Source organism: Saprolegnia parasitica (assembly GCF_000151545.1).
Source record: "Saprolegnia parasitica CBS 223.65 unplaced genomic scaffold supercont2.24, whole genome shotgun sequence".
Lineage (NCBI taxonomy): Eukaryota > Oomycota > Saprolegniomycetes > Saprolegniales > Saprolegniaceae > Saprolegnia > Saprolegnia parasitica.
Genome location: NW_012156418.1, coordinates 182,053 through 198,784, shown reverse-complemented (window position 1 = coordinate 198,784; position 16,732 = coordinate 182,053). Strand labels below are relative to the sequence as shown.

The 16,732-nt window shown below is 60.5% G+C and overlaps 5 protein-coding genes across 5 annotated transcripts; 4 read left to right on the top strand and 1 right to left on the bottom strand.

Annotated features, from left to right (window-relative positions):
- Window positions 1–394: 394 nt before the first annotated feature.
- On the top strand, window positions 395–7,837 carry SPRG_06260 (hypothetical protein; the record flags this gene model as incomplete). The annotated part of the gene is made up of 15 exons (XM_012345646.1): window positions 395–609; window positions 653–872; window positions 923–1,387; window positions 1,433–1,759; window positions 1,793–1,879; window positions 1,924–2,225; window positions 2,274–2,453; window positions 2,502–3,061; window positions 3,115–3,647; window positions 3,695–6,400; window positions 6,453–7,094; window positions 7,138–7,266; window positions 7,321–7,431; window positions 7,481–7,666; window positions 7,724–7,837. The coding sequence occupies 15 exons, from the start codon at window positions 395–397 to the stop codon at window positions 7,835–7,837; spliced, it is 6,777 nt and encodes a 2,258-aa protein (XP_012201036.1).
- A 45-nt stretch (window positions 7,838–7,882) lies between these two features.
- SPRG_06259 (hypothetical protein) lies at window positions 7,883–9,518 on the bottom strand (the record flags this gene model as incomplete). The annotated part of the gene is made up of 8 exons (XM_012345645.1): window positions 7,883–7,942; window positions 7,989–8,064; window positions 8,112–8,622; window positions 8,671–8,803; window positions 8,851–8,909; window positions 8,963–9,136; window positions 9,194–9,230; window positions 9,282–9,518. The coding sequence occupies 8 exons, from the start codon at window positions 9,516–9,518 to the stop codon at window positions 7,883–7,885; spliced, it is 1,287 nt and encodes a 428-aa protein (XP_012201035.1).
- Window positions 9,519–9,980: 462 nt separating this feature from the next.
- SPRG_06258 (hypothetical protein) lies at window positions 9,981–12,225 on the top strand (the record flags this gene model as incomplete). The annotated part of the gene is made up of 9 exons (XM_012345644.1): window positions 9,981–10,189; window positions 10,237–10,345; window positions 10,392–10,835; window positions 10,893–11,036; window positions 11,080–11,226; window positions 11,269–11,453; window positions 11,501–11,806; window positions 11,856–12,033; window positions 12,079–12,225. The coding sequence occupies 9 exons, from the start codon at window positions 9,981–9,983 to the stop codon at window positions 12,223–12,225; spliced, it is 1,869 nt and encodes a 622-aa protein (XP_012201034.1).
- A 1,077-nt stretch (window positions 12,226–13,302) lies between these two features.
- Window positions 13,303–14,085, top strand: SPRG_06257 (hypothetical protein). Its single transcript, XM_012345643.1, has one exon. The coding sequence runs from the start codon at window positions 13,322–13,324 to the stop codon at window positions 14,030–14,032; it is 711 nt and encodes a 236-aa protein (XP_012201033.1). The 5' UTR covers window positions 13,303–13,321; the 3' UTR covers window positions 14,033–14,085.
- A 194-nt stretch (window positions 14,086–14,279) lies between these two features.
- Window positions 14,280–16,310, top strand: SPRG_06256 (hypothetical protein; the record flags this gene model as incomplete). The annotated part of the gene is made up of 9 exons (XM_012345642.1): window positions 14,280–14,344; window positions 14,397–14,659; window positions 14,706–14,938; window positions 14,985–15,066; window positions 15,119–15,236; window positions 15,288–15,556; window positions 15,610–15,849; window positions 15,914–16,076; window positions 16,126–16,310. The coding sequence occupies exons 1-9, from the start codon at window positions 14,314–14,316 to the stop codon at window positions 16,308–16,310; spliced, it is 1,584 nt and encodes a 527-aa protein (XP_012201032.1). The 5' UTR covers window positions 14,280–14,313.
- Window positions 16,311–16,732: the final 422 nt, after the last annotated feature.

The window sequence follows — 16,732 nt, the reverse complement described above, 5'->3', positions numbered from 1 at the left end:
AGGCAGCTCCGTACGTACCCAACGAGCAGGTCCTTGCCCTGGGCGCGACATGCTGTACTCACTGCGTTGACGACGACGACGTCCGACATGTCTAGCAACGCCCTGCATTGGACAGCAGAAATCATCCTTGCTTTTGTATACTGGCCAATTTTCCGGCTTTTCCTTGGGCAATTCCTTCACAATCCAATGAACGATCCGCAATGCAGACAAGTTGCCCGCGCTTCGATTCCAATCCACATGGCCATTCGATACGTGGCAAGGGAATGTACCCAGCCGTCTTGTCTATCCGGATGAGAGTGATCGGTTTCGTATCCGGATGGCTGCGCGCCGGAGCCCACGTTCATTTGCAAAAACAAGCTCCGCCCACGTACAGTAGGAGTCGACGGCGAGAGGGATGCGCGACACCAGTGATCCTACGACGCTTCGCATCGGCGACCTCTTCTGGAAGCAAGATGGACCGACGCAGTGGACGCTCGCGAAGCTTCTATCGCAGCAAGAGAATGGCATGGCCACGGTTGGGCTCGTCGACGAGACCACTGGCGCGCTCCTGCCCAACGAAGAGCACGACGTCGAGGCCGCGCAGCTGCGCCCGGCCAACCCGCTCACGAGGTACTCGCGTCCGATGTGAATGGCTACTACAACATGCCACTAGCCACTGCGCCGACATGACGAGCCTGCGCTACTTGCACGAAGCCGCGCTGGTCAAGAATTTGCACGACCGCTGGGTGGCCACGGATCGCCTGACGTACACGGCCATGTCCAACGTGCTCATCGCGGTCAACCCGCTCAAGGTGCTGCCCAACCCCGAGAAGGCCGCGATTGTGCAGAACGCTTTGGACAAGTCGCCGCCGCATCCGTACCAAGTGTCCGAGGTACCATCGCCTCCGTGCATACGAGTACATCCTATCCTCATCCTGCGTAGAGTGCCTATCGTCAAATGCGTACGGTCAAGAAGAACCAGTCGATCATCATCTCGGGTGAGAGCGGGTCGGGCAAAACCGAGACGTCCAAGATCATTTTGGACTATTTGACGGCCCGGTCGGGACTGGATGCAAGCGCCAAGCCGACGCGGTCCAAGCAGGTGGACTTTGAACACGTGCTCGGCGACCAGCTCATGGAGACGATCCCGATCCTCGAGTCGTTTGGCAACGCCAAGACGCACCGCAACCACAACTCGTCGCGCTTTGGCAAGTACATGCGCCTCCAGTTCACGCCCAAGGATGCCAGCGCCAAGAACTCGCTCTTGCGGCTCTCGGGCGCGTCCATCGACACGTACTTGCTCGAAAAGTCCCGCCTCGTCATGCCGCCCGAGGGCGAGCGCAACTTTCACGTCTTCTACGAGCTCCTCCGGTCGGGCGACGCGCCGCTGCTTGAGTCCCTCAAGCTCGTGCCCAACCCGTACGACGACAAGGTCAAGGGCGGCGACGTCGAGGAGCACATGCGCACGTACCGGTACCTCAACGTCTCGGGCTGCGTGCACGCGACCAACATGGACGATCGCAACAACTTTGCGCGGCTGCTTGGCGCGTTCCAGAAGATCGGCATCGACACGAACGAGCTCACGCGTGTGGTCGCTGGTCTTCTCCACCTCGGCAACGTGACGTTCGAGGAAGAGGACACCAACCAAGGCATGACGGCGACGCTGCAGACGTCACCGGAGATGGACGACGCGCTCTCGATCGCAGCCGACCTCCTCGGGCTGCGCGCCGACACGCTCCTCAACGTCATGACGAGCCGCCGCATCTCGCGCCAAAACAGCGCCGGAGGCACGGACCGCCGGCAGACGTTCCAGCGGCAAGCGTCTGTGTACGTGGTCAAGAAGGACGTCAAGCAAGCGAGCTACTCGCGCGACACGATCGCCAAGATGATCTACGAACAAGTACATTGCACTCGACTAGTTTAGCGACGCTGAGCGTGGCGTAGGTGTTTGGCTGGCTCATGCGCAAGTGTGCGGCCGCGCTCAAGTACAACGCCGACGCGCAAGACGTCTTGCCGTACATTGGCGTCCTCGATATCTTTGGTTTCGAGGATTTCGAGCCCATGAACCGCAACTCGTTTGAGCAGCTCTTGATCAACTACGCCAACGAGACGCTCCAAGACATGTTCAACGTGTGCATTCTCAAGGCCGAGCAAGAATTGTACCAAGCCGAGCACGTCTTTGCGCCGCAAAATATCGGGCTTCGCTTTGCGTTCGACCCGAGTACCTTTGCGACAGCGCCGATCCCGTCCGTCGAGTCTTGAGACGACCAGTTCTTATGCGTGGTGTCCACTAGGCGCCGATTGGACGAGCTCTCGACGGAAATCCACTACGACGACAACCATGCGTGTCTCTCGCTCATCGCGGGCCGCTACGACAGCATCTTTGCCATGATCGACACGGTCGGCATTCTCGCCGGGTCGTGCGATAAGAAGCTCAACGAGAAGCTCCACCAAGCGTTCAAGAAGCACCCATGGTACATTTTCCCGTTTTATGCGTGGCGATTTACAAGAAATACGACTAGCTTTCCGCTGCCGCACCCCAAGGACGCGCACCACGACTTTTGTATCAAGCACTTTGCGGGCACGGTGCACTACCGCATCGACTCGTTCATTGACAAGAACAACAACGTGACGTCGGTGCAGTTCCAAGACCTCATCCATAGCTCGACGCTCAACGTGCTCAAAGAGACGGTCTTCTCGTCGCGCAACGTCGGAAGCATCTCGAAGATGTTTTCGCAGCAGATGAAGGGGCTTGCGGCCGAGCTCGACAGCACGCGCTGCAACTTTATCCGGTGCATCAAGCCCAACGCGGCGATGGACCCGACACTCTTTGACCGTGACAGTGTTCTGAGTCAACTGCGCTGCTCGGGGACCGTCCAAGCATGCCAGGTGCTCCAGGTCGGCCTCCCGACGCGCGTCGCGTACCACGAGCTCCTCGCGGTCTACGCGCCGGTGGTGCCGCCGTCGTTTCTCACCAAGTACGAGTCCCAGCCCCGCGTGTTTACGCAGGGGCTGTGCCACGCCCTCGAGATTCCGCTCGACGCGGTTCGGTTTGGCGAGTCGCGTCTCTTCTTCAAGGCGGGTACGTCCCAAAGGCAGTATTCCGACACGCCATGCGATATGTTGTTTCTGTAGGCAAGGTCGACTTGCTCGACAAGCTCTTAAATGCGACCGAGTGGATCTCGGTCGAGTTGCTCATCGCGACGCTCAACAAGTACCTCGTCAAGAAGCGCTGGCTCCGCGCCGTCACAAAGGTGATGGTCGCCAAGGCGTTCGAGAAGCTCTTCCTCGCGAGTCAAATGCGGCACAAGGCGATCATGCTGCAGTGCTGGTGGCGCCAGCGCCGCGCCTGCCGCCGCATCGAAGCCATCCGCAAGAAACTGCGCATTTCGCGCATCTGGAGCCGCATGAAGGACAAGCTGCTCGTGCAGTCGGCGTTTGAAGGTCGCGTCGAAGAGAAGATGACGCTGCTGCACGCACTCCTCCTTCGCAAGGACGTGAAACAAGACTCCAAGTGGCTCCTCCAGTGGCTCGGACCGCTCCAGCGCACCATGTACGTCCAGAAGCTCGGCAAGTCGGCCTGCATGACGTACCTCGCCAAGCGCGCCTTTGTCCAGCTCCTTGAGCACGTCCGGCAGAAGCGTGCTTCCATCGCGCTCCAGTCGCAGGTTCGTGTGCCTTTGTTCAAACGATGTATAAAGTCGATGGTGCGTAGGTCCGGCGGTACCTTGCGGTGAAGGAAGCCAACGCACTGCGCAAAAAGATGCAAGCGCAAAAACACTGGCGCAAGATGCGCCTCTGGCTCACGGCGTCGGCCAAGCTCGTGGGGCTCTTCCGCCGCGTGCATCTGACGCGCCTCGAGCTCGACAATGCGCGCATGGCGACCGAGATCGACTCGTTCAAGGCCGAAGCAGTAGCCGCGCACGCCAAGGCGGCTGCGGTCGCCGTCGACGCCAAGGAGGCGGCGGCAGCGCATGCTGCAACCAAGGCGCAGTACGAAGCCTCAATGGACGCGCTCGAAGCCAAGCTGGCGCAAGCCGACGTGCAGATCCAGTGGCTCGACCAGGAAAACGCTGACAAGGACAGCAAGATCCTCGAGATGCGCATGGAAGCCAAAGACCTCAACGACGCGATCGCGGACGCCGAGACGACGCTCGAGTGGACGATTTCCAAGAAGGATACGACCATCACGTCGCTCCAAGGCGAACTCGCGGCGTTGAGCCTCAAGCTCGAGGCGCTCGAGGCAGAACACGCGGCGTGTGCTGCCGTGTCTGCCCGCTTGGAGGAAGCCAACGACGCGCTCGATACGCTCCAAGAAGAATTCGACGACGCGATTGCTGCCATGGACGCCAAGATGACGCAGCAGTCGGCGGACGCGGCGACCGAGCACGCGATGGAGATTGAACGTCTCGAAGCGGCACTGGCCGCCGCTGACGCCGCCCGCGTCCAAGCCGAAGACCTCCACGCAGCGGCCATGGTGGACCACGCAGTGCAGAGCCAGACCTTGGAAACGACGCAAGAAACGATGGTAGCCGAGCACAAGGCGGCTGTTGAGGCCCTGGAAGCGCAACTGGCGACGGCCAACGCGCAGCTGGCCGAGGCCAAGACGTCCCATGAGGAGGCTGTCGCTGCGCACGAAGACATGCTCATTGCGTTTGGCGCCAAGGTCGACGAGCAAATGGCTGCGCACGACGAGGCGATCGCAGAACTCGACTCGAAGCTCGACGCGGCCGACGAAGCGCGCGCGGACCTCGAAGCGCAGTTGGCTGAAGCTGCGGGGGCGCATGAAGCAGCGGCAGCCGAGCACGCGTCGCGCGTCAAGAAGCTTGAGACCAAGCTCAGCATTCACGCGGCGCTGCGCGAGACGATGAAGATCGAACACGAGAAGCTCGTCGCCAGCCTCCAAGAGAAGTTGACCGCTGCCGAGACGCAGCGCGACGCCTTCGAGACCCAGCTCGCCGAAGCTACCGTGAGCCATGCCATCAAGATCCAGACGCTGGAAGCCAAGAGCACCGAGTCATCGGGTGCCATGGCAGCCTTGGCGACCGAGCACGCGGCTGCGATTGCCACGCTTGAAGCCAAGGTCTCGGCAACGGACGCACGGCGCAAGTCGATCAAAGAAGAGCTGCGTGCAGCACTCGCTGAACATGCAACGGAGAAGGCTGCGATGCACACATCAATCTCCGAGGCAACGGCCGCGAAGCTTGCTCTCGAGACGACACTTGCAGCCACGGCAGAGAAGCTTGCAGCCCTCCAGGCCACTCTTCAGGAAAACACTACCAAGCACGAACAGGTGACGACCGACCTTGACGCACAACTTCGTGAAACAGACCACCATCGTGCTACCCTCGAGAAGCAGCTGCAGGCCACGGCTGCTCTTGAAGCTGCCAAGGCCGAGCGTGATGCCAACATCGCCGCTCTTGAAGCCAAGATCGCCGAGCTCACCTCCAGCCACGACGCTGCCGTCTCGTTGCACGAGGCCTCGGCGTCGGAGCTCCAGAACAAGCTCTCGGAGGCGGAGAAGGCCACGGCTGCTCTCGAAGCTGCCAAGGCCGAGCGTGACGCCAGCATTGCCGCTCTTGAAGCCAAGATCGCCGAGCTCACCTCCAGCCACGACGCTGCCGTCTCGTCGCACGAGGCCTCGGCGTCGGAGCTCCAGAACAAGCTCTCGGAGGCGGAGAAGGCCACGGCTGCTCTTGAAGCTGCCAAGGCCGAGCGTGATGCCAGCATCGCCGCTCTTGAAGCCAAGATCGCCGAGCTCACCTCCAGCCACGACGCTGCCGTCTCGGTGATGGATACCAAGATCGCTGAGCTGACGGCTAGCCGCGACGCGGCGATCTCGTCGCAAATCGCAACGGCATCCGAGCTTGTTGCAGAAGTCGCAGAGGCAAAGACTGCCATGGCTGCTGCCGAAGCTGCCAAGGCCAAGTGCGACATTGCCATTGCTGCTTTGGAGACTCAAGTCGCGAGCCTCACCGCGATCAACAAAGCGTCGGTGGCAACGGCTGCTGAACTCGAAGCGAAGTTGATCGAACTGACGGCCGCAAAGTCGACTGTCGAGACCCAGCTCCGCGACACTGCGGCTGCCGTCGAGGCCGTTGAGGCGGAACGCGACGCGATTGCGGCTTCGGTGGCGGTACTCGAGGCCTCGTTGAGCGAAGCGTCGGTGCATCAGGCGGTGACGCAAGCTGATGTGCAGACAGCGCTCTCTGCCAAGGCGACTGCGTTGGCGACAATCGTTGCGCTTGAAAGCCAAATGGCAGACGACGCGGCCTCGCATGCCGCGGCCGTCGCCGAGCACGCGGCGTCGGTCGCGGCTCTCGAGGAGCAATTGCGCGAAACCACCGCCAACCACGCGGCGGCAGTGGCACGTCTCGAGACGGAGCTTGACCAGACCCGCGCCCAATTGACGAACGCAACGGTACAGTGCTTCGGTTCCATCGGAAATCGAAGCCCGAATGTTCTCGTTGTAGGCGGCACTGGCGGTGCACGACGACACGATCGCGACCTTGCAAACGGCGCAAGCCACGGCCAAGGCCGAACACGAAGCGGCATTTGTGGCTCTTCAAGCCTCGCTGACCGATGCGAACGACCGGCATGCGGAGCTTCTGGCGGCCGAGTCGAGTCGCACGCGAGCTGCCGAGGCTGCTCTTGCCGACGCCAACGCGGAACGCAGCGCCGTCGAAACAAAGTTGGTGGAGGCCCTCGCTGCTGCCAAAGCCGAGTACGAGACGGCCCTCTCGACGACCGCAGCGGCGTCAACGGCCGACGTGGAGGCCAAGCTGCACGCCGCCGAAGCGCAGCGTGCAGCCCTCGAAGCGGATCGCGATGCGCGTGCTGCGCAGCTTCTCGATGCCATCGACGCTGTTCAGGTTGCCAAGTCGGAGCACAACGCTGCTCTCACCGAGGTGACCGCGGAACTTCGCGCGCTCAAGGCGCAGTACGCGTCGCTTGAGGTTGCCAAGAACGAGCGTGATGTTGCTGCCGAAGGGCTGGCGCAAACGGTGCGTCAGCTCCAGGAAGGCAAGGTTGCGAGCCAGGAGCAAGTCCAGAACCTAGAGACTCAGCTCGTCAAGCTCGAGGAGAAGCTCGACGCGGACAAGTCGAGCGCCATGGTACTGACAAGAAGAGCGCTTTTCGGTGCTCATACGTGCGTAGGCAACCATTGCGACGCATGTCGCCACAATCAAATCGCTCCAAGTCGCTCCCCGCGCTGTCGAAGCCGTTTCGTCGGTGGCGGCGAGCGCATTGCAAGCGGCCGCCCCGAGCGAGAGCGCCAAGGTCAAGGTACAGCTCTCGAACGATACATGCAACGCTGCCGATCTGACGGGGATGATCTAGTCGCTTCAGAGCAAGCTGGCGACTCTCCAAGAGCAGCTGGATACGCTGCGCGCCGTGCATCAGTCGGCGGTTGGCCGCGACATTGACGTCGACGTGAAGCAGCTGGCTGCGGTACCGACACGATGCCCTACAATCCCATCACGCTCACGGATTTGTGTAGAAGTGCGCCACTATGGCCGATGCCAAGACGGACACGGCGCCGGTCGTCGATGCGACAGCACCCAAGCCGCGGTCGCTTCCGTCGGGCGTTCTCTCGCGGTCGATTCCGACGCCGACAACTGAAATCGAAAAGCTCAAGGCCGAGATCAAAGAGCGGGAGGACCGTCTCCGCCAACTGACCAAGACTGTACGTACAACAGCGTCGTCGACCGCCCTCTTGCCGCGAACGCTCATCTGGTGCTAGGACCCTCCCTCGTCGCGTGGTGCGGGCTTCCTCGCCTCCAAGTCGACGGCGACCATGGCCCTCCTGCTCACGGTGTTTTGCGTCAAGGAGCTCGTTGCGCTCCGTTTCAAGTAGATACGATTACCTCGCTAGACGACACGTTGTGTAATACAGATTCCATTACGTCTGCGCCGGCAGTGGCAAGCACATGACGCGCCCGAGGCCCTTGTGCATTTGCACCTGCCTGGGTTTGTATCAATGTATCAAGCATATGCGACATGTGTACCTGGATGGTCTCGCCACCGAGGCGCTCGCCGTCAATCGAAACGTAGTTGGTGTCGGTGCGCCGCAGTTGGTAGGCCCTGTTCGGTCGCGTCGCATCGCGCGAAAAGACAACAGACATGTGTACCGGGTTTTGATGACGTGGACGAACGGGTACTCGATATGCGCGCCTGTATCGAGGCCCAAGAGGAGTTGGGTCTGCGCAACCATCGAGAGATTCTCAGGCGCGGCAATAATGTGAATGTAGCCGTCGTTGATGTGCGCACCAGGCGCGAGGTGGCAGTCAGACGACGGAAGGGCCGCACTCGTCGCCCAAAAGAACGAGTACGGTCCTTCGATCGTTTTCCAATGTGTCGGCACGGGCGCCGAAATGTCGTGCAGAAGGTCGAGCTGTGGGGCCGACCCCGATGGTGTGGGGTTGCTTTCCCAGAACCCGCTCTCGCTGCTCTCGTCGGCCTCGATCGGCAGATACGAGAGTGTCCCGTGCCAGCGCTTCCAAGAGAGGATCTTGGCCACGGACGCCATCGTGAAGCGCGCGCCGCCGAGGAACCGGTACGTCTCCGACTCCAAGTCGACGTCCGCGACGAACGCCCATGCGAGCGAGAGGAAGCTGTAGAACGTTTCTTGCTCGGCGTTGCCTACGCAGCACGTAATAAGTGGATGACGTCGACCATCGCATGACGCACGCGCCGTCATCATGTCGATGGGCTGCGGCGCGCCCTTGACGATCAGGTAGGCGCAGTTTTCAGGCTCAAAGGCTTCGCCGAGCAGCTTTGTAAGTGATTGTGTAAGGCCATTGCCCGAGCCACCCGGAATGAGCTACGACAGCGTCCATCCAATCGTAATGTTGCAAGGGTTGGGCCTACCCCGAACGGAAAGCGAATCGCGTCGTGCCAGTCGAGGCGCCGCATGAGGCCCTGCACGACTACACGCAGGCGCAGCGTCGTCAAACGAGGAATGCAAGATGGTTCTTTATACCTTCGGACGCGAGCCCGTCCCCTCCGACGCACACCACAAAGTCGAACGCTGTAAGGTCCAGCGTGCGCCCAATCTCGGTCGCGTGGCCCGCATACTCGGTGCACTGGGTTGTCACGTCGATGCTGGCCGCGTCAAAGAAGCCACGCACGCTCTCAAACATGGCTTCCGACTTGCCTGAGAACAGAGAACACATGAGTCAGCATCGCGCCCCTTCCGCGCCTGTCGCTGTACCCGAGCCGCCGATGGGGTTGATGAGCACGAGGCATTTCTACGCATGTACATTAGCAGGGTGGCTCGCTCGTGAGCTCGAACGACGTACGCGGGGTGCCGGCGTCGCGTGCAACATGTCATCGAGGCTGCGCTCCGGCGCCCAGCCAAAGCGCGCCAGAAAGTGCGTGGCGATGGCGAAGTGCGCCAACAGGGTCGTGTCGTCGCTCTTGGCCACAAGCGTGCGGAGCTTGCGCGTGCCCTCGCCCTGGCGCGGGCACGTATGGATCGTGAGCGTGGTCTCGGTCGCCGACGCGCCAAGGACGTCGGCCCATGCGATCGTCGTCATCGGCGCCGCACCACGCGCTAGGACAAGCCCGTCTTCTTGCAGCGAGAGGCTCATGGGGTCGCCATTGACAGTACAGGCAGCGTGCAGCAAGGTCTTCGTGGTCATGGCGCAGAGGAAGGCAGACTAAAGCCGGTTACGACTCGGCTTCTCGACGGTTGGCGGGATGTTGAAGAAGCGCGACGAGATTACGCGTTCCTATACTAAAATCACGCCACTGCGTCAACAACTCGCAGCACAGGCCTCGCGTAATCAGAGGCTCGTACGTTTGTCCAGTGCGCGGACCTCGATATGATTCCGCCCAGACGTGCACCACGACCCCGCTTGAGTTGCGTGCGTCTAGCGCCAGCCGGAGGGCTGGAAGTCCGGATAAATATGGCCGGATAAGGTTGGCCAGCGACCATACGGATAAGGATATGCGGAGAGCGTCCGGATGTCGTAACTGTCCCATCCTCACGACGTGGGATGGCGACGACGGCGGCGCCACGAACGCTCCGGGCGCGGAAGAGCACGCATGAGAAGGGAGCTGCGCCAGGTACGGGTATGGACGTGACCATGGGCTCATGGCGCCTAGATGCAGCGGCGCACAAGCACCGGGCATCGCGCAAGTACGAGCTGCCGCCCGTGCAAACGGTGTTCAACCAAGAGTTCATCGACTTTGACGTCATCAAGGGGTACGCCAGGAAGCGAAGTAGTATGGCTCATGGACAATGGAATGCAGGTCGGCCTTCTTCAACACCAAGCCGAGCAAGTACGACAAGCGGCTTGTGCGCCAAGGCTTCTACCGCGCGATCTTGTTTCCGTTCTTTCCAGAGTATTGGACGCAAAAGGTTGCTGCGATGCGCGCTCGCTGGAGGCTCAGGAGAATGGACGTAGAACTTTGTGTTCTACTACTTGGCCTCGGCCGTGTACGTCGGCCACCTCTGCGTCACGATCTGGTACTTTTGCGGCGACACGACGAGCGCATCGACGCTCACGTCGTTCGAGGTCTGGGCGCCCTATGTGCTCCTGACGCTCACGTCGTGCGGCTATGGACGCGTCTCGTCGCTCGTCTTATCGGCCGACCCCGACGGCCACATTACGCTGCAGTTGAACTCGCCGACGTCGCCGGCACCGACGGCCAAATTGTCGGCGACAACCAAGCGCGAGCACGAAGGGCTGGACACGGCGCTGCTCGAGTCCGAAGGCTCGTCGCAGGAAAGCGGCGACAGCGACAGCGACGGTGGTGCCTCGTCATCGAGCGACGAAGACACCGATGGCATGAAGCACCAATTGCACGGCAACGCGCCCCCCAATCGCGGCTCCCCACTCGACGGCGACGTACGTTCTTGTTGGTGTCGCAAGGGCACTCGTGATGAATCGTTGTCGCCTGCATAGCGCCGCACCACGCGAAGCTTTAGCGAACCGTCGTTTGGCGACACGTTTACGCACCGACGTGTCAAAGTCGTTGTCTGGAAAGGCGGGATTCCGATCAAGGAGTCGATGACGATTGCGGAGCTGCGGTCCAACATCTTGCTCAAGGTAGAACATTTCATGGTGGCGTTCCGGATCCATACAGAAGTAGGTCAAAGCAACGCCGCCGCGGTCTCTGTACCGCATCGCGGCGCGCATGAGCGCGACGATCATCGCACTCGTCCCGTGGACGCACCGGGCACTGAGCTACTCGACCGAGCACAACATTGACGTGTACGACCCCAAGATGATCTTTGAGGTGCGTTGCTTTGTTCAAGTCACTGACAACGAATGCGCGTAGCATGTGCGCTCGGTTGTGATGGCACTCATGACGATGCCGCTGGCGACGCTGGAGCGGAAGCTATGGCTACACATGGGTCTCTATGCTGTCGCGGCGCTTTCGTGCACGGTTGCGACCTTTATCTTGGCATCGCTCATCTTTTCCGCACTCGCGGACGCCGAAGTTACGTACCACCGCCGCTTCCTGTACCCAGACGTCTCGTTGCAGGAGACTCATGGCGGCACCGTGCTAGATACGCCAAGTGCTTTACGGCGCTCACGTCGGCGCGGCGGTCGCGGGCGTCGCATTTGCCGCACTTTCGGCTCAAGAACGTTGTCAACATCAAGGCGTGGCTGAGTCTCCGCGGTGGTCGGTCGTGGCTCAAGCGCCAGGGTCGGCAGCGAGCGGCCGACGAGATCGTGTCGACGTCGTTTCTGATTGTGCTGCTTTTCCTCGCCGTCATGGGCGTCCAAGCCGTGTCCGAGACGCTTCCGAGCTCGGCGTCGCTCTTCTCGACGCTCGTGCACACGGAAGTGACGCTGTGGTGTCTCCTCTCGAGGTACTAGTGCACGAAATACCGACAGGATGAGAGGCGAACGCTCGCATAGTTTTTTCCTCTTGCGGTTCATGATGCTCGGCTCCAACATCAACCGCAAGTACCAAAACACGTCGTTGCTCTTGACCGAGCAAATGAACGTGTACCTGAAGCTGCTCATGACACCGCACAAGAAGGAGAAGCTCCTCATCTCCAACAACGTGCTCAAGCTCGCCTCCAAGCTCCTCAAGGTCGATCGATGCCCCATGGACTGGTTGTTGACATTGTGCATGTAGGAGCTCAACTCGCCCAATAAGATCTCGGGGCTGACGATGAACCCGCTCTTGTACAACATCACGCGCGTCGTTGTGCTCTCGGCGTTCTCGTCGGCGCTCTCGGAGATGTTTGGCTTCAAGTTGAAGCTCTGGAAGATGAAAGTTTAATCCCGCACCCAAGATATGATTCTGCGCATCTTTGGACTTTCGTGCAGACGCGACTTCGTGCCGACGACACGTTCGAATCCATTGACCAAGTCCAGATAAAAAGAAAGCGCAGCTGTGTCTTTTGATCCAGGATCCATCGCGCGTTCCTTTCCGTTCCAGCATCGAAGCGAGGAGAGGGCTGGGTACAATTGGACTGCAGAGACGCCAACGGCATGCTGGCTCTTGGTGCCACGATCGAAACTTTACACAATGTAAGCTCGGTGAATCAGCTTGTGCTCGCATGGGAGTGCGTTTGACGATGAACGCCATCGCTTTTGTTCTTTCTTTCGAGGGCTTTGGCCAAGTCGAAGCGGGCGAGATGGCGTTCGTCGCATATTTTTAGGAGTGCCAGCGCGTGCAGCTAGGTGCAAATGCTTGGAGTGCAAACTGTGTGCTGGGTGCATCGCTGCATCCAGGCAAGGACCTCCCGCGACCAAGTGCAACGCATTTTTGGCATGAGCCGTGGACAAGAGAAACGCAGTCGCCAGCGGCTACGGAGGGAACTTCCACCTGCTTCCCCGTTAGTGCGCCCGGTCCCAACGACCAGCCCACGACCACGGCCACATTGCCGTATCTTTTCATAGCAAACTCAAGTCGCCCGTCATCGAATTCGCGCCACATCACATCTTGTCCAATCAAACGTAAGCTGGCCATGACTCGGATCAGACAATACAACTCATCTGTGCGAATTTGCATTACTTCACCCACCATGTGCACGAGCCAGCGGGACGACGACATAGCAAATCCGTCCAGCAGGAGCTTCCAGCAGGCTAGCGCACCTCTTCATCGACAAGCGTTCACACGACGCAAGAATGTCGTTTGTGCGCGCGTTCGACCAAGGTGCGATGCGCGTAACGCGACTTGTTAGACTGTCCAGTTGCCTCTTTTCTGTCCAATTGCCGTTGTGACGGCAATTATAACAAAGCATTAACACGGTCCGGATGTCTCGACCACGTGGTGGCTTCGGTTGGCACCGGACCTGGCGCAGAGCCGGAGTGCGCCGTCCCGTGGCGGCGGCCGCTGACATTCAGTCGCTGATTTCACCGCCTCTTGGGACATGAGCTGCAAGCGTGTTCGCCCGTGCGAGACGAAGAACGTCGAAGGCCTCTCGCTCGCCTTCAAGCTGCGTAGTCTCGTGGTCGAGGCCCACCTCTCGGACCTCAATGCGTCCGTCATCGAGAAAAACCTGGTCGCGATCGCGAATGAGCTCGCGACGCTCTGCGCCTTTGGCATCCAGCCCGAGGACCGCTGCGTGCGCTTCCTTGTCATGGCCAACGACCGCATCGCCAAGATGCTCGCCAAGAAGGACTTGGCGTGGACCGCGTCGCCGCATGCGATCTGGAGCCTCGCCAAGGCCGCTGTGCTCGGCTCCAAACCCGGTAACGTCGACGCATGCTACGCCGCCGAGGTTCATGACATCTCGGTGCTCTGGCACGAAATGCTGCGCGTCAAGGACAAGGCCGCGGACCTCTGGAAGCGAGAGAAGCTGGAGGAGGCGCTGCCGTATTTGCATGCAGCCGACGCGTACTTTAAGCGCATCCACCTCAAGCACCAGAAGCTCAACATTGACCACGCGATCATCGACTGCCACGTGGAGCCCGTCGCGAAGAAAGCGAAGGCCCACCGCGTGTCCTTCTCCGACACACCGCTCGTGCTCGGGACGGCCCAAGCCGACGTCGACCGGACGCCCATCTGCCCGTCCAAGCCGACACAGCTCGAAGCGCTCTTGCTTCGTGCGACGCGCGAGTTTCCCATGCCGTGCTTGTAACCTAGAGATGCTCTATTTATTAACGTGAACCTCGACGCCTCGCCTGATCCGTACCGGCATCGCAGTCGCTCCATGCGGCGTACCCTGGGCGCCATGCAGCTTGTGGACACGCTGGGAAGATCCTAGAAGCAGCAACCGTCGCACAGTGCATGACAAGCACTGTCCATGAGCAGCTGGTCTGTCGAACGATGCAGTGCTTGCTCGGTCCGGCGTCGAGATCCTCGGCGGCTCGTATCATCCGGATACCGAGCCCAAACGGCGAACACGCGACCGCACCGAGCATGGCGACGACGACCTTGTATGCAGAGTTTGGTACGATGGCGCTGCCTTGGTACGATGGCCATATGCAGGTCGGCGCTGGTAGACATTGACAAGGGCAGTACGCTCCGTGCGAGCTACCCGGCCGCGGTCGACGCGCTCGAGGCGACGGTCCATCGCCCACCCGAGTTTTTCGCCGACATGATGCTGCCCGAGGGCGTCCACAATCGCGAAGAGGACTACACTGTCTTCTTCATCCACGAGCCCGAGAGCGTGCAGTATTGCTTGAGTGTCGTCAAGACCCAGCACGACGCTAACGTCCGCCGCGGCGCGCGGGTCAAGGCCGTCGCCATTAGCTCTTCGTACCAGGCACGCGCCCTCCTCTTGTGGCGACGACTGGCTGATGATGTCTTAGTTCTGCTACGCCTTCAAGCCACTGGTCGTGATGGCCGTCGACAAGCTCTTTGCACTGCGCTTGGACGCACCCGAAGCCGCGACAACGCAGATCCTGCAAGGCCTCTTTGACGCAATCAACCGCGTCGACGTCTCGGGCGTCACGTGCCTCCAGCGGTCGCCAGTGGAAGTACGCTTGCTGAAGCGTTCGATGAGTGCCAAGCCGCTCAGTGGCGACATCCGCACGTCCGACGAGTTGGTGCTTTGATATTCCTGACGGGTGGTACTCATGCTCCGATAGATCGCTCGTCTTCAAGACGCAGGCGCAATGGGACGGCGCCAGCGTTCCGCTCCAGATCAAGCTCTGCAGCACGCACGACCAAGTACGCAAAAGTGGGATCATGGTGACAGAGATACTATCGATTCCTTGCATAGCACGAGGAAGGCTTGCTGCTCGACCTCATCGCCAAGTTTGGCGCCGAGACCATGACGCTGTACAACGCTGTCTTGACGGGCGCCCGCATCATCATGCTTGGCTACACCCTCCCCGCCGGTGCGCCTGCGATACAAGCCTCTTTTTCTAATGTATCCACGGCTGTGGCAGGTGAGGTGTGCAACTACGTGCTCTCGATGAGCGCCCTCTTGTGCCCGCCCCTCGTCGGGATCCTCTACCGGCAGTTCCCGTATGCCAACTTGACCGACTTGGCGTTTCTTCAAGTGCCGGGTTTTATCGCCGGCGTCACCAACCCCATGTTCAAGGGCAAGAAGGAGTGGTGGGACGTGCTCTGCGACCTCTCGAGTGGCGACATCGTGACCAACCTCCCGACCGAGAAGGACGACGCCGACGCATCCGACCACGACTTTATTCTCGAGGTAGTGCTTGGCGCGAGGCCAGCATGGACGATTAATCGAAATGCGGCGCCTAGGTCATGGACGGGATCGCGGCCGGCTTTAGCGAAGAGTGGGTGCGCTGCATGTTTGAAGACTACACGCGCCTCAACATCACCGACATTGTGACGGGCGAGGCGCACTTTATGGACCGCGACGCGCAGGGTCGGCGCACGGCCATCAACAACCGCCGCATCACCAAGTGGGCGCGCACGGAAAACTACGAACGATTCCAAGCCGCGCGCGCCGCCATGGCGCCGACGACCCCGGCCTTTGACATATCCTTTTCCGCCTGCTTTTCTCTTCTGTGCCATTGACCAGAGTCCTTGACGCGAAGGATACGCCAGAGCTCGGGGCGTCGACTTGCGCAGGCACGTTCAAGTGCTTCTCCACGAGCGCGTGCTGGAGGATGCGCTCGTCGAGCGTATGTACGCCGACTTTGTGTCGTTCCTGCACACGGAAGCCGAGCTCAAGGAGCTCTTGAGCCACTTGCCGCGCGCCCGCGGTAGGCGCAGCGCTTGCACATCCTGCGCATCGATGATCATACTGTGTAGGCGGGCTCCACGTGATCGCGCAAGGTCTCTTCCACGCGTCGTTTAGCGTCCAGTACAACACCATTATCTTGCTCAAGCGCTGCGAAGCGTTCCCGGCGACAGCGACGGCCGTGACCAGCCTCAACCCGTTCGTGGCCATGACGTACACGCGCCTGCACCGTTGCTTGGTCCAGCCCACAGCCTAGCCTTCCATTCGACGACCCTACTGCATCATGCTCCTTTTCGTGTTCTATTGCCATCCAAATATGTCGTCTTCCTGCAGCAGCGTCTGGAGCAAAATGCAATAAAATAGTGCATGGGCCAGAGAGTAAAGGTCTCCGATCCGAACCTCATGGCCGAGACCCATCTCGTGACCAACTGGCGGAGTGTGGTCAATCGCGCTGCCACTTCACTTGGCCTGTGGCGACGACGAGGGCAAGCATCGCGGCCATTCATTGACCTGCTCGTCGAGGAGGATGGGCACGGGCGCCGCTGCCTGGTCGCGTGCGCACTTGACGCCGCTTGACGTGGCTGCACGCGGATGAAGCTACCATGGTCGCCAGCGTGGCGCTTCCGCAGGACGGTTGTCGTCGGCGACGGCGCGGCTAAGCACGGCCAGCGACGCCAA

Excerpts from the sequence above, each read along its gene's own strand:
- SPRG_06257 (XM_012345643.1), top strand. The coding sequence starts at position 13,322 with ATGAGCTGCAAGCGTGTTCGCCCGTGCGAGACGAAGAACGTCGAAGGC.